Here is a 15,635-nt window from a genome sequence, read left to right as displayed (position 1 = left end):
AATTCATTATCATTCTTTTCAAAATTCTAAAAATCTTAGGAGAAAGAAATAACCTAGAGAGAAAAAATAGAGAGAGAAAGAGAAAGTAGAGAGAGAAAGAGAAAGTAGAGAGAAGAAAAGTGGGAGAGAGAGAAAGCAGAGAGAGAAAGTCTCTCTCCTTCTTCTTCTTTTTTTTTTTTTTCTTTTTCTTTTTTTTTTTTCTTTCTTCTTCTTCCCGTGGCTTGCCTTGGGCCGAAACAGGGGATCTCACAATCCCCTGTTGGCTGGCCGACCGACGACGCAGCCGACATAGGGGCAGCAATCAGCATGAGGAGGGTGATCTGACGGCAAGAGGAAGGCCAAGTCGGTGGCCAGCGGCGACAACCGGTACCCACATATTCAAAAGGGACCGAATCTCTTTCTCAAAAAAATCCGGTGACTCTGGTTGCCGGCGAGCATGCACACTGGCACGGAAAGGAAAGGGGAGAAGAGAGGAAGGAAGAGGAGGTTTACCTTCGATGCCAGCGAAACTTTTCTGACGAGAAATCTCGATAGGTACAGGGACGGTCTTCCACAGTGGCTTTCCAGTGATTGCTGCCGACGGACTTCAGATTCTCTGATGAGAGGAAGAGAGGAGGGATCTCCTCCTTAAATAGAGTCGGAGGGGGCCTCTTTCTGACTTAGATTGGGAGACGGTGAGAGGATAGAAGAAGCCTTCTTTTTTTTTTTTTTTTTTTTTTGTTTGTTTCTATATTGGGCTGGGTTGAAGGCCCAATGAAATGAATGGATCATGATAATTTATATTAAAAGTGTAATGGTCTGTATGTGTTAATAATAAAAAAATAAATAAATCATATACGTCAATGGCAGAGAGAAACGGCCTTCGTGCGCACGCCTCGTCCATCAGCACCCGTCGAAACAAACGGTGAGCGTGCTCACCGCTCACCGCACCGCCGTCATTCCGCGCACTCCAAGTAAGCGCCAAACAGTGGGCGGAAAATAGCATGACCAAGTTTTGTCGAGCACGAAACCACGCCCGCATCCGCACCGTTCCAGTGAAGCCAGGTATCATTTCTTTATAAGGAAATATGAGCAAAATGCCCCTAAGATTTTCGATTTGATTTGATTGTGTTCACATCGATTTGATTTGATCGAGAATCTTCCTCCTCTTCTTCTTATCCATTCTCGAGATGTCGTCAAGACTCACCTCTCGACTTATTAGTTTGAGATCACTCAGAGTTTTTAATTGATTTCAATTAAACAAATTTTTGATTAGTCAGAGGTAATAATTTTTTTTTTAACTATTGCGGATCACTTATTTCTATTTGGAAAGTCTCTATCATATAATTTTAAATTTTAAAATCAAAAAATAACATAAAATTTTTTTTTAAAATTTTTTACGTGTATACTCTCCTAAACATTTAAATTTATATGAATATCTTTCAAAATTAATATTTATATATATTTTTTATAAAATATTTATTTTACATGTATATCCTTTTTTTTTCTTATTTTTTGCATATGTATCCATACATTTAACGTCATTAAAAAATTAATGATTTAAAATTTAAATGACTAAAATATCTTTATGGTAGATGTGCAAAAAAAAAATTTATAAGGATATATACATAAATATAATTTTATGAGAATATTCATACAAATTTGAATGTTTAGAAAGATATATACGTAAAAAAATTTAATTTAATTTTTATCTATTTCATTTAGATAAATTTAGATCCTCTTACTCGTAATGTAGTAACATATTACATAATATAACAATACAATGACGATATTATATAATATTTTATGTATTACAATACTATATTATATTTTATTTTTATATAAGATGGGATGATTATGTCCATCCTATAACAACATGATATACTTTATATACTTCACAAAGATATTTTTGATAAAAAATTTTAAAATAAAATAGAATAAAATTATAAATTTTTATTGTTATATAATGTCCAAATCCACAACTATATCCACTCTATGCAAATATACAAGCTATTCATCTAATATCAGATTTAGATACTTTTTTTAAAAGCATATTATTATACATTAGAAGAAGTATAGATGGTTATGATCTGTTTATTTTTTAGATAAAATAATTTTAATCTATCATTTGATGAAAAGATTATTTTACCTATGTAAATTAATAAATTAAGTAAATTTATTATTTTAGTTGTATATGTTAATTTTTCTCTATTAGAATAAGAAAAAAATTAACAAACCAAGAGAGGTATATTCATGTTAAGAGTTTTTTGCGTGTATATCCTTCTAAATATTCAAATTTATATGAATACCCTGATAAAATTACTATTTACATATATATCTTTATATTTTTTTTGCATATTTATTCATAAGGGTATTTTAGTTATTGTAATATTAAATCGTTAATTTTTAACGGTATTAGATGATATGGGTACATATGTAAAAAAAAATATTTTATGAGGATATACATGCAGATATCAATTTTAAAAGGATATTTATGCAAATTTGAATATTTGAGAGGGTATACATATAATTTTTTTTTTTTGATTTTTTTGAAAATTCGACAAAATTGTAGATAGGGGAGAGATTGCTTTCTCCTATCCATTCAATAGAGATATAGATTTATGCTATGTGGCGTATTACAAATTTAAACTTATAAAAATATATAAAATAATTATAGTAAAAAAAATAGAGAAAGAAATGAATGATGAGGATAAGGCAATTTTACACTAATTATTATAGAATTAATAATAAGATTAATAATAAGGTAACTTTTGATGGATTTAAAGTTTAACATGATTATTTGTTTAACTTATGCTAGTTATCATTTTGTTAACCCTTATTGTCAAGGAGCTTTTACATGGAAGAGTATTTTGGCCTTATTATTAGCTAAAAAGAGAAGTGGTATGATGGATTCTTTAAATGATACATAATTATGATCTTGGGGTCACCACACTGGTAGTTGGTAGAGAATGAACAATAGCATGTTTTGTTGTTGATCGGGTAACTTATAATGGCACTGCAGTCCGGTCATTATTAGACTTTTACCTGGAGCAACAGGTCATCATTTTGTACAAGTACTTGAAAATTATTAGGTATTAGAACCATTTATTATCTGAATGCTAATCAAGGAGAGGAGGGGAAATGGTTTCTTGAATCACAATGTATTTCCTGCTATTTTCTTATAGCAGCACCTAACTTGGATGATAAAGAGTAACTATGAATTAGAAAATGCTTAACAATATTATTGTTTAAGAAAAAAATAACTAAGAAATTAGTTAGAGAGGAGGTTGAGCTCTTTAAATTTGATTGATTAGCCTCTTAATAAATATGCAGGACATAAAAGATACATAACTATGAGTTATATTGCGAATGTAGATAAATAATAAAAAATAAATATTAAAAAAATATTTATGGATCAGAATGGATAAACAAACTATCTTAGTGCCAAATGTCTACAAATTGTAAATTCGTATAGAATAACGCAGATAACTTTATTATAATCAATTTAATATTTTTTTAAAATAATTTATATTTTTTTAATATATATTTTGATATATATATTTTTATAATATTTTTATAAATATTATAATTATATATATATATATATTTATTTATAAATTATTTTATTTTTTCATATCTTTGGTGTTAATTAATCTATAAAAAAAATCTATTCAAAAATTGAAACAACTAGTATGTGGATAATGATAGACATACAAAACATTTGCGAAGTGCACACATAATTTTAAATATTTATAAAAATATATATAATTTTAAATTATATATTAATTAAATTAAAAAAATATATATAATGTTTCCTTCTGGCATGGGCCGAGGTCAGAAGGATATCCCTGTATTAACAGGAATTGAAATTACAATGAATGAAAATTAAAATAAAATAATAATATTTTTTATTAGAATAAAAATAAAATAAAATTTAAATATTAAAAAAATAAAAATTAAATTTTAAAAGATCAAGATATTTTCGTTGCTCATGTATGGATATAATTTCTCTCGATAAAATTGATGGAATGGGAGTCTGTCGTCGTTCCAAAATCTGTCCCGACCAAACATTACTTTAGCGGTTATTTAATTAAGCATCTAATAATAAGAACTAAACAGTTTCTACCAAAAAAATAAACAGTTTCTACCAAAAAAAAGAAACAGATGTTTTACCTAAAAATAAAAATATAGCGGGTCCCCACAAGTGCAGGACAGTGCTGGCTCGGACTCTGACAGACTGGAGTTCTCCTTGCCCACCTTTCTCTCTCTACATTTCTCTCTCTATATAACCCTCTCTCTATCTCTATCTCTATCTCTTCCTTCGCCCCACTAACCCCCAAAACCGTAGTCTATACTCCCTCTCTCTCCACCCCTAATTATTACCCAGTCGACGTCGACCATGGCCGAAGAGACGTCAACCAAGGTACCCGAACCGGCCCCCGCAACGGAGGCCGTCGCCGTCGAAACGGTGGCGGTGGCGGTCGCGACCGAAGCACCCCCGCCACCTGCTCCCGTGGCGGAGGACCCTAAGAAGCCGCCGGCGGAGGAAGCGCCTCCAGCCCCCGGGGCGGAGGAGAAGAAGCCCGAGGGCGAGAAGGCCGCCGTCCCCGAGTCCGGCTCCTTCAAGGAGGAGAGCAACGTCGTCGGCGACCTTCAGGACCCCGAGAAGAAGGCCCTCGATGAGATTAAGCAGCTCGTCCAGGCCGCCCTCGCCAACAACGAATTCACCCCTCCCCCGCCGCCGCCGCCACCTCCGGCCGCCCCCGCCCCGGCGGAGGAGCCCAAGGCCGAGGAGCCCGCCGCCCCACCAGCGAAGTCGGAGCCGGAGGAGCCCCCGAAGCCAGCGGAGCCGGAGGAGCCTCCGAAGCCAGCGGTGGCTGAGGAGCCCGCGGCATCGGCCAAGGTCGAGACACCACCTCCGCCGCCGCCGGCGGAGGAAAAGGCGGTGGTGGTGGAGGAGGACGGGGCCAAGACGGTGGAGGCCATCGAGGAGACCGTCGTCCCCGTTGTCCCCCCGGCCACGGAGGAGGTGACTCCGGCCGCCGAGCCAGAAAAGGAGGCCCCCGCTGAAGCGGCGGCGGCGGCTCCGGAGGAGGAGGTTTTCATCTGGGGCGTCCCCCTCGTCGGCGACGAGAAGAGCGACACCATCCTGCTGAAGTTCCTCCGCGCGCGGGACTTCAAGGCGAAGGACGCCATGACCATGATCAAGAACGCCGTGATCTGGAGGAAGCAGTTCGGCATCGATGCCCTCCTCGAGGAGGACCTGGGCCTCCCGGAGTTGGAGAAGGTGGTCTTCATGCACGGCTACGACAAGGAGGGCCACCCCGTGTGCTATAACGTCTATGGGGAGTTCCAAAACAAGGAGCTTTATGACAAGGCCTTCGGCGACGAGGAGAAGCGGCAGAGGTTCCTCAAGTGGAGGATCCAGTACCTGGAGAAGGGGATCAGGAGCCAATTGGACTTCACTCCGGGAGGGATTTCCTCCATGGTCCAGGTGACCGATCTGAGGAACTCGCCGAAGCTGGGGAAGCACCGCCAGGCCACGAAGCAGGCCCTCACCATGCTCCAAGACAACTATCCTGAATTCATTGCCAAGAAGGTATTTTTTTTTTTATAAAGATCTCATCTTTTCTCTGTTAATTCCTTGAGTTTAATTTATGGATTCAGACTTTAGGCTGAATTGATGTTTGTTTCGAAAAAGTTTGCGTCTTGATTGTTTGCTCTGTTTTATGTAGAGATAGATTGAGTTGGATTTTTATCTAAACCAACAAAGCATGATATTTGTTTTGATAAAGCTGGATTCATTCTTTTGCCCTTTCCCAATTCGTTTGCTTTAGGATTGGGTGAAATAATATTGAGTCTATGATAGAAGGAAAGTGTTACAGATTAATTGTCTCTAGTTCCCTTGTTTTTTTTTTTTCCTTTTCTGATAGCTGAATTTGATGTTGTTGAATCAAGTTAATTTATCTAAAAGAATTTGAATTTATTTGTTTTGGTATCTTTGGATTAATGAATTTGATAGATTCTTATTTCTTTCTGGAAAGTTTATTCATCCAAGTTAGCGGTCTTCATTATTCTTACTTTTTAACCTTTGCTTTCGGAGTGGATGAAACTGAGTTGTGTTAATACAAAAGGGAAAGTAGTAATAACATGGGTGCAACTTGCTAGGTGTTCATCAATGTTCCATGGTGGTACTTGGCTTTCAATAGGATGATCAGTCCCTTCTTCACACAGAGGACCAAGAGCAAGTTTGTCTTCGCAGGACCATCTAAATCAGCAGAGACCCTCTTCAAGTTTGTAAAGATTTCTACAGTTTCTTCTACTACATTATGTTCTTTTTTCGAATTATGTGATAAAATTTGTCATGATGTTTTTGTTCTTTCTTTGCTACAGATACATTGCACCTGAGCAGGTCCCAGTTCAATATGGAGGTCTAAGCAAGGACAACGACCCTGATTTCACCACCTCTGATGCTGTTGCTGAAGTCACTATCAAGCCTTCATTCAAGCAAACAGTTGAAATTCCAGTTACTGAGGTCCGACACCTTCATTCTTCCCTCAAGACTTACAATATCAATCTCACCTAATTTGGTAGCCTTACAATTTCACAACTTAATGCATTTGTTTGGATTTGAATGCTAACTTAGCAGCCATGCCTTGTGGTCTGGGAGCTCCGAGTCTTAGGATGGGAGGTGAGCTATGGAGCTGAGTTTGTCCCAAATGCAGAGGATGGGTATACAGTGATTGTCCAGAAGACAAGGAAGTTGGCTGCCACTGAAGAGCCTGTGGTGAAGGCCTCCTTCAAGGTCAGTGAGCCCGGCAAGGTGGTTCTTATTGTCGACAACCCTACTTCCAAGAAGAAGAAGCTCCTTTACAGATCGAAGGCCAAGAGCTCTACTGGATCTATATGAGGAGCTGCCTGCTTGCCTGATGAACTCAATGGAACATAATAAGAGAAAGAATTAGGGGGTATTGCTTTTACTTCAGAGGGTTAAAAGGTGTTCTTTCTTATCTGTTATTTTTATTGGTTTGTTTATTCTGGTTAAATTATATTTGTTTAATTAAGTGAGTTGGTGTTGTTGGTTTGTGATATAGCTTAAGAGACATGGTTTTTTGAGGGAGAAAGGTGTGAAGAGGAGTCATGCTGCCTATTTATATCACACTGTAAATTCTGTTGTACATTGGCCTCTGTTGAATACTTGAATCTCTGTCATATGGGTTGCATTGTTGGTAACTTTTCTTCATAGAAAGCATCTCCTTCTCTATTTCTTCCTTACTTTTTTGTATTTACTTTTTCCTTTTTCTGTACCCTTTGCTTCTTTCGGTTTGTTGGTTTTAGTGAAAAGATTTAATAGTTCATCACTCTGCAGATTCTATCGTACATTGGCCTGTGTCAGACTATTTGTCATAGGGAGCATCTCCCTCTTTGTTTCTTTCTAATTTTCTATGCCTTTGCTTGTCTTTCCTTTTTGTGTTCCCTTAATAGCCTATGCTGGTTGTGGTGGAGAAGAAATTTATTACTTACTGGTTTCCTTCAATCATATGGTCTGCCATCTTATGGTAAGCAAATTGTTCCCATCATTCTCTCCAGTCTCTGTTTCATTTCCATGTCATGGACTGGTAGAAACATAGCTGAAGTGATGTAGGCTTTCTGACTCTCGTTGTCTGATAAATCTAGGCTTTCTTTCTTTGTTACAATAAATAATGTCTGCCAAAGATAAGAAGCAATGCAATTGAGGGGGACAAAGAAAGACAAGGGTATATCTGCCAGGGTGATGACTGCCATGAAGGGGTCGATGGATCCTATGTTAGTGGTGCAGAGGGTATGCATGTGAGTAATGATGGACTTGAACAAAGCATGGGAATCCTCTTTATTCTGATGAGAGCATCAGTCTTTTTTTTTTTTTTGCTGAATAAACAAATATTTTTTCTTTATTATGTTTCAACTCCAAATATCTTTTGCAGCATGACTCCAACAAAGGGTTTGTCAGGGAGAAATTATATCCTACTCCGCATGCATCAATATTGCTGTGTATTATGTCAATCATCTTGTCTTCTTTTTGTGATGAAGCTTAAAGGAAGAAGACCAGATGATTGGCATGATGCACGGCCCACGGTGCATGTGGTGTACAATAAAATTTTGTTTCTCTTTGTCAGCCATGTGCTTTCTTTGAATGACCTTAAAGAATGTATTTAATTTACACGGCTCAATCCTTCTTTTGCCCGCAAAGCAATTGTCTCTCTATCTGATGTCGAGCTTTTTCTCATTGTCAATCACGTTACTGACTCTATCCCCCCTCCTTCTTCCTCATTGGTGGCTACACTATCAGATTTTGCTTGAAAAAAAAAAAAAAAAAAAAAAAAAAAAAACGAATCAAGCATGTTTTATGTTGTCATAAATTTTAAAAAAATAAAAATAAAATTTTTATTTTTATTTTTTTTTTAAAAAAAAGTGAGAATGATGCCAAATGCAGCTGTAGCTTCAGAGTTTATATTCGAGCCAAATCCAGCATGTATCAATTAGGATCTAATTGTCTGTCGATCCACCAAACCTGCTTGCAAGCTGCAATCCAATTCTCATAGAGCAGATTGATTTCAGTGACAAGTAAACCTACATTTGAACAAATGGATTACGGATAGGCTATTCATTTATGCCTACGTAAGCTATCCTGGTATCAAATATAAATGCACAGCTAGCTCTGGGGCCAATGCATTTACTCTTAACCTTGTGGTCTCTGAACAGCACAAGGCATGTTTTCTCCTTGTCTTCAGGTCAGACCTAGAGGAGCAGACCAATCTTGTCTTTATTGGATACAAGCATAAGGCTGAAGGCAGCTGATTGGAATTTTTCCTCATTCATTTCTTTGGTGATAAGGCATTAGTCTTTTTCACATCCAGCAGCTCATCTTCCACCTATGTTCTCCTTTATGTATCCAGCTGAAAAGAACAAATACCTTTAGAAAAAATCATCCAAACTTCCGTAACAAGCTTGCAATCAAAAATATTTCAGATAATTTATCAAGTGGCAATCTGTAATAAATATATTTTCCTTGTAACATAAGATGGTCTAGCATCGATCGTAGTTAATTTCTTGGTCCAAATCGAGGTAATCTGAGAAATCATTATAATGCAAAAGAACCACTTATTTAACTGAAAAAAATCTAATTCCAAGCTTCGAACAAAGTTTAGTTTATAATTATGGATAAGATTGATATTAATCTTGGAATTGGACAGCCTTTCACGGAAGATATAAGACTCATTTAGTTTATTCATGAGTCATAATTTCTTAGTGAGGTTACTTTTCTCTAGAAAAGGATTATTCTAAACTTTGTGCTCTATTAGCTCAAATGTTCACGTCAGTAGCAGTAGCTTGGAGTAGTATTTTAGTCTTTTGGGTGAGCCTGCTCCTTTGATACGCAATTGGCAGCAGTATGCGTTAGAAGAGTGAAACGCGCCCACCTTGTCTTTTGAAGGGGCCCTTCCTCTGGACACAAGAGAGTACATATCCTTTCATCCATTTGTGTCCAAAGCCAAGCCTTTCAACTCTCTTAAAATTAAAATATCTTGCAGTGTTAAAGATATTAAAGAAAGAAGACTCTTGGTCACCTGGCAATTGGATGCTTATTTACTAAAAAGACAATTATGGTGGGATTATATTTGCCCCCATTGGCATGGTTTTTGGTCACAAGTTTAATTCCTTTGTCTTCTATCCAATCAAATCCACACTTACCAACCTTGAAGTTTCAAATGGTAACCATGGTTCACTCTTGATTCCTCACAAGAAGTTGCTACTCCAAAACAGTGAGTTGTCTACTCTAATTCTCCATGTAATATTGAATAGGGAATGAAAAAAAAGGGATTAAAAATGGTTCATGTGAATGCCCTCTTAGTTTAACATTTTGTGATAACTCCTGTTAATTGCCAAGGCAACCAACTAGCTGGCTGAATAATGAGTTCAAATATTTAAGGATGATGGGGGAAAAGATACAAGGGCTGCATATTTTCAGGTCATAGCATTGTGTTTGTGGAAGAGAAGAATCTATAAGAACAGCAGAGTTGAGAATAAAACTAACAAGGTTCAAGTTTAGTTGGCCATCTGAAGTAGCTTGATCTTACAAGCTAATCCAGTTATTACTGATTGCTTTATTTCAGGCGTGGAGTTGAGCTATCTAGTTAATGGATCTACATATAAGATACTAGATAAAAGCAACATGTAGGGCTTTGACATGGATTTGATTTATGATTCTGATTAAACCTTTTTTTTTTCAGAAAATTTTTGGTGGGCTTCAATTTTCAAAGATCAGCCAATTAAGATTCATTCTAGGTCAAGTCTATAGCTATCCATGATTTTATTTAAAACATCTAAATTAGCATAAGTGTTTACTCATCACATGGTTCTTAATGTCCTTCTCAAGGGATTAACCTTAAGATACATGGAGGTCTCACACTAAATCCCCTAGCATGTCTTTCATTCCCATCTATTTTGTGAAAGGTGAATTGTTATAGTTTATTATTAAAAGAATTCATTACAGGACTAGTCTGCATCCCATACCATGATTTTTTTCTCCCTAATGTTCTTACCATGATTGTTAGGCTGGCAATAGCTCAATATATTTTTTATAACAAGATTGAAATCTTCTTCTTGGAATGAAGCAAAGAGGAAAAGTAGGCATCCATACACGAGAGAGAGAGAGAGAGAGAGAGAGAGATCAAATAAAGATTTATTGAAATATTAATACAGTAACACCTATGTACATTGTCCTTGAGCTGATCACGGCAATGGCAATATAAAACTTGCCAAACCTGTGTATCAAGAAATATGTGCTTCTGATTGGCTTTTTACAGCATTCTTTTTCTTTTAAAGCAACACAAAATATAGCCTAGTAGTTGCATCCACTTCCATTTGTAAAAAGACTCTGGTTTCAAGCCTTCGGTATTTCCCAAGTTTCAGACTCTGACAACTCTAATTGGTGACCCTCACCCTGTTGTTCTGAAGGAGGAAAAAAAAAAATCTCATGGCTAGAGTCTTCTCTTTGTGGTCATGGATCATCCAATTGACCAACACCTCTTGATTGAGTTAGATTCCATGAGTAATAGTTATCTTTACTGTTTAAATTATATTCCAAGTGTTTAACTCCATTCATTATTTTTTTCCATCACCATCGATCATACCGAAGACCAATATATAACTCTATCACCTTGCTTGCGAGCAAAGGCAATGTGATGCATATTGCCTCTGATATGTGAGTAGATCACAAATTAAAATTATACATATATACATACACACACACATATATTATGTATGTATGTATGTATGTATATGTATACGCACGTGTGTGCACGTGCGCATGTAGATACATACATACATACATATATCATGGTGGATAAATGGAAAAATTTGGGCCATAGGCATGTGATGAGTCCAAAAAGGCATTAGAGAAGCAAGATTTTTGCACAAATTATGCAAGGCTCATCCCTCTAAATTTGGTTCCAAGTCAAAAAGGCATGTGCCACTCTTCATCTCTACTTTCCAAAACCCTACCTGCCCAATTCCCATCATCTCTTCACTTGGCCTCAGAAAGTCTCAGCATCCTGACCATCCCCTGTAGGAATGAGCAAACGACAACCTATCTCTCCACAAGCCAAAGTACAAACTTGGAAATATATATATATATATATATATATATATATATATATAGGTATCAAATAAGGTGGTGCCCATGACCCGGGACTAGTCTCATTGGTGGCAAGTTGATGTCATTATAAACCCAACAATCCAGAAACATAGAAAAATAAAAGTATAAGAAGAAGAACAGTATACATGGATGACAAATAGAATCAAGAAGAATAGTTGTTTGAAAGGAGAATCAATAAGAAATAGCACACGTGGATTTATATATGTAAAGAAGGCAGGCAGAGAAATGGGTGAGAGATGTTGGAAACCCTGTCACGGAATGGAAAAATTATTTAAATCTTTAATAACAGGTGGGTGTAATCTGTAAGCTAACTCCTTTTCTCTTCTTTTGTCTTCCTCCTTGATGTCACACATATATGCCAAACAAGGTTGAAGGTAGCTTTCAAGCATAGCAAAACCGAAGCACGTCGCCGGTTTTTTTCTTGACTTCAGGTGGAGATGCCCTGGTTTCAAGCCTAAAGGTTCCAAGGGTTGGAGATGCCCTTCCTGTATTACTTTTGTTTGGTGTCATTTACCTAATCTTAGATTCCAAACTCTTTTTCTGCATGATGTGACTGTTTAGACTATGTCATCTTACAGCTTTGGGTTCTCACTTCTTGGAGGTTTTTTTTTATTTTTTTGGGTTGGTGGGGGGAGGGGGCAAGGGAGGATAAGATAGGTAAAAATTTGTTGAGTTCGTCACCATGAACATTGGTCTTTTTTCAGGAAATGACTGCTAGATTTTGATGCTTGTGAAGCATTTTGCTATTCCAAAGGATGTGATATAATTGTTTTACCTTAATAGAATAGAAAAGAATCGTTGTGCATGTAGAGGAACATCAAAAGGAACACAAGTCCTGAGGAATTAAAGAAGCATCCCAAGAAGCATTAGCAAACAACTAGCTGTAGTTTGTATGTCTATCTATTGGTGCAATAATTTTCCTCATTGGAATAGAAGTAATGGCATCATTACAATTGTTGATAGATGTGATCCTATGTAGGAAGTCGAATTGGCCTCGAATTCACATCCTTAAACTGTGGTACTAGGTATAATTACTCGGTTCAAGCTTCTAGCCAAGCATGTCCTCCAATTAAATTTTGTAAATTTTAAGAGGCCGAAGTGTTACCCTTCCCACTTTAGGTTACAATTAATAGACTTCAAAACTTATCTTCTTACAATCTCAATGCTAACATTTTACGAGACGGCTTGCAGCTTGAAAATGGTGCATTCCCTATTGGGACTAGTTGCTGCAGCACCATGATCCAAGACCCTAGAATCAAAAGCACAAAAAGTACTTAGATTGTTAACTTCAATTTAAAAAGCCAAATTGTGACACATATCATCCTATTAGAAATGAAGATGTAATGTGCCGTATAAGCTAAGCTATTATCGCCATCGCCATCACCATTGTTGTTTTCCAAGAGTAGGTCCATTATTTGCTTGTTAAGTTTCGATAGCCCTTATCTGCCTTCCTAATCTCATTCATTAAATAGACTTATATGTCATTGTATAACAAATTAAAGTCAGTAGACCATGTGAATTGACCAACCTGATTTGCTTCTAGGCAGAGCTCAGCTGCATTATCTCCGACAATAATACCCTTCTACCGATGTCGTGGCCGTTTCCAATTGGCCGGTGAAGGCATGATTGTGAACTTAGGGCCTAACACATCAGCACGGTAGTTTAGTCCTCGTCACATATCCAAGCAGGCTGTTTCCAATCTGACCCAACGCTGTTGTCATTATGAGGCTTAAAATTTGACTTTGTTGGGTCTTAATCTAAGTCTGAGTGAACTAAGGACATTTAGGAAACCCAATTACCTCATTCCTTAGCACAGTCAAACTGGCCTGTTTTGATTCCATCACTGCCAATGAGATCCTTCTCTGAAGCCCAGCCTACTCTCAAGCCCATAACAATCGCTACTCCCAATGGGAACATGCCACTGGGCCAGGCCTAATCCAAGACCAGTCAACACCTTACTACGGCTGCAATTTGGGGCAGGTTAAACCAAATATGATTCCACCTGATCTGTTCTTTGGAACAGATTGGGCTCGTATATTTCTCAGCTAGATGGGATTTGGGGCTGTAATTTTGCAAGCATTAGACCTGCAAATGGGTCAGGTCAAGTAGGTCAACATGATCCTATACACCTTTCCACTGCCCTCTAGCTTAACGCCAAACCATCCAGCTTCAGGTCGACTCGTCATAGAGTCCCACCACATAGATTTGGACGGGAAGCATCAGACTATTTATTAACCAGCCGAAATTTAATCAGAAACAAGATGGAAACAACCAAACAACTTACAAAAGCAACATATCTTCCTCAGATCAGAACATCTGGGGTTCCTTAAGAAATTTTCTAAATAAGGCTAGACACGAACACGAACATCAATACCTAGGTCAGGCTCAATAAATCTTGTTGGGTCAGGACATCCTGGTGATTCGAAAGGAGAAGAAGAATTGAAAGTTGGAAAGAAAATGAATCTCTTCCCTAAAACTATCTTTGGCAATACTGGAAGGAGTATTTAAAGAAAATAGCTTCAAATACACCAGCTACAATTTTACTGCCAATAATTAATTTGGTCCAGAGGTGAGGAATAACCAGTTACATCTAAAGATGCAGTCAATACAGCTAAAACCACACCTATAACCTAAATTAATTCTATTCTACCTAGGTCTATGAATTTCTCTATCAATTCCATTACCTTCTCCTTATCCATGAGGTTCCAACATTTGATCTTTATTGACTTAAGAAGAGTTGCGAAGCCAACCATCCTCTTTCTTGCCATCTTTGGGAAAAAAAGAGGTTCCGAAAATCATCTCAAGTTTCCTTAGCATAGATCTCTGGTGTATTGAGTCTCTTTGCAATATACTTACATCCACATAAACAACCTCAATCAAAGGTTCTTTCTATGCATTTGATCCCTCCAATACACAGTCTTCTATTTTGTTATCTGGCTGATGGGAATCATCAAGTAGGTTGGCAAGATCAATTCAAGAAAGACAGCCTGCTAATGCAAATTCTCCCTGATTGACTCGATCAACAAGTAGTTATCGGATTTTGGAGTCGACAAGATCGAAGTAGTAGGTTTCCAGCCTAGCAGTTTATGGAAAAGATGGGAAAGTTTGAGGAGAGGAATAAGGAGAAGAGAGGGGACCTTAGGGCCCAGTCTGAGCTAGTTTGTGGCCCTTGGGTTGGGTTTAGGTCTAGGAACTCATCCATTTGAAGAATCAGGCCCAGTCTGAAACATATATTTTCCTACTCCAATCCAACCTCAACCACATTCAACCCAGACAAATCCCATGATTTTGAAATCAATACTTCCTTCGTCACTGACTTCTTTGCCATGTTTGGGCTCGTAGGATGAGTATTTTGGTTATTTATTTACAAGTTGAATGCTGAATTAAGGTTCAACGACTATTTATTTATACAAAAATGCACCGATTCACTTTTTTGGATTTTCTCCTCCTATTAGCCATATTGTTTCTCTTCCTTTGAAAATATTGTATGTTTCCTTTTATCTTGGTAATAAACCCAAAAACTAGCCTCGACCCAACCCACACCAAATTTACTGATTAGGTATTAAGCCATCGTGCTTAACTTGGTACAGCTCAAGTGACTCGATGAGTCGAAAAAATTTTCATGAACCTAACCCTATAGTAAATAAGTTCGAGTCATCAGCCAGGGTAAAAGAAAAAAAAAAATCAGGTCAAGTTCAAGTCATGCTTGTCTTGATGGCGAATCAACTTTGCTTGCAAATCTAGCAAACACCAACCCTAATTAATGTTTTAGCTCGACTTGGTCAAAGATTGGAATACTTCACTCAACCAAACTCTTTACAAAATTCGCCCTGGGTTATATTCATCTGAGAAATTATGGAATTGAATGGGTCTATTTGGGCTATGTTGGTCGTATTCTAAAGTTCAAGTGGGATGGGTTAGACTGAGTTCAGAAATGGGATTGGGTATTGGTTACCTCTTG

General features: G+C 37.4%; 1 protein-coding gene across 2 annotated transcripts; it reads left to right on the top strand.

Annotated features, from left to right (window-relative positions):
• Positions 1-4,287: 4,287 nt before the first annotated feature.
• On the top strand, positions 4,288-7,212 carry LOC105036846 (patellin-3). 2 transcript variants are annotated; one of them, XM_010912576.4, is made up of 4 exons: positions 4,288-5,578; positions 6,148-6,272; positions 6,373-6,514; positions 6,626-7,212. In XM_010912576.4, the coding sequence occupies exons 1-4, from the start codon at positions 4,379-4,381 to the stop codon at positions 6,887-6,889; spliced, it is 1,731 nt and encodes a 576-aa protein (XP_010910878.1). In that variant the 5' UTR covers positions 4,288-4,378; the 3' UTR covers positions 6,890-7,212. The 2 variants fall into 2 exon arrangements, with proteins under 2 accessions (XP_010910878.1, XP_010910883.1); XM_010912581.4 differs by having other exon boundaries at positions 4,289-5,578; positions 6,629-7,212.
• Positions 7,213-15,635: the final 8,423 nt, after the last annotated feature.

The sequence above is a fragment of the Elaeis guineensis genome, chromosome 1 (assembly GCF_000442705.2).
Source record: "Elaeis guineensis isolate ETL-2024a chromosome 1, EG11, whole genome shotgun sequence".
Classification (NCBI taxonomy): Eukaryota; Viridiplantae; Streptophyta; class Magnoliopsida; order Arecales; family Arecaceae; genus Elaeis; species Elaeis guineensis.
This window is presented reverse-complemented; position numbering and strand designations above follow the sequence as displayed.

Excerpts from the sequence above, each read along its gene's own strand:
- LOC105036846 (XM_010912576.4), top strand. The coding sequence starts at position 4,379 with ATGGCCGAAGAGACGTCAACCAAGGTACCCGAACCGGCCCCCGCAACG. Across the intron at positions 5,579-6,147 it reads CTGAATTCATTGCCAAGAAG|GTGTTCATCAATGTTCCATG; the intron begins GTATTTTTTTTT and ends GCAACTTGCTAG. Across the intron at positions 6,515-6,625 it reads TTGAAATTCCAGTTACTGAG|CAGCCATGCCTTGTGGTCTG; the intron begins GTCCGACACCTT and ends ATGCTAACTTAG.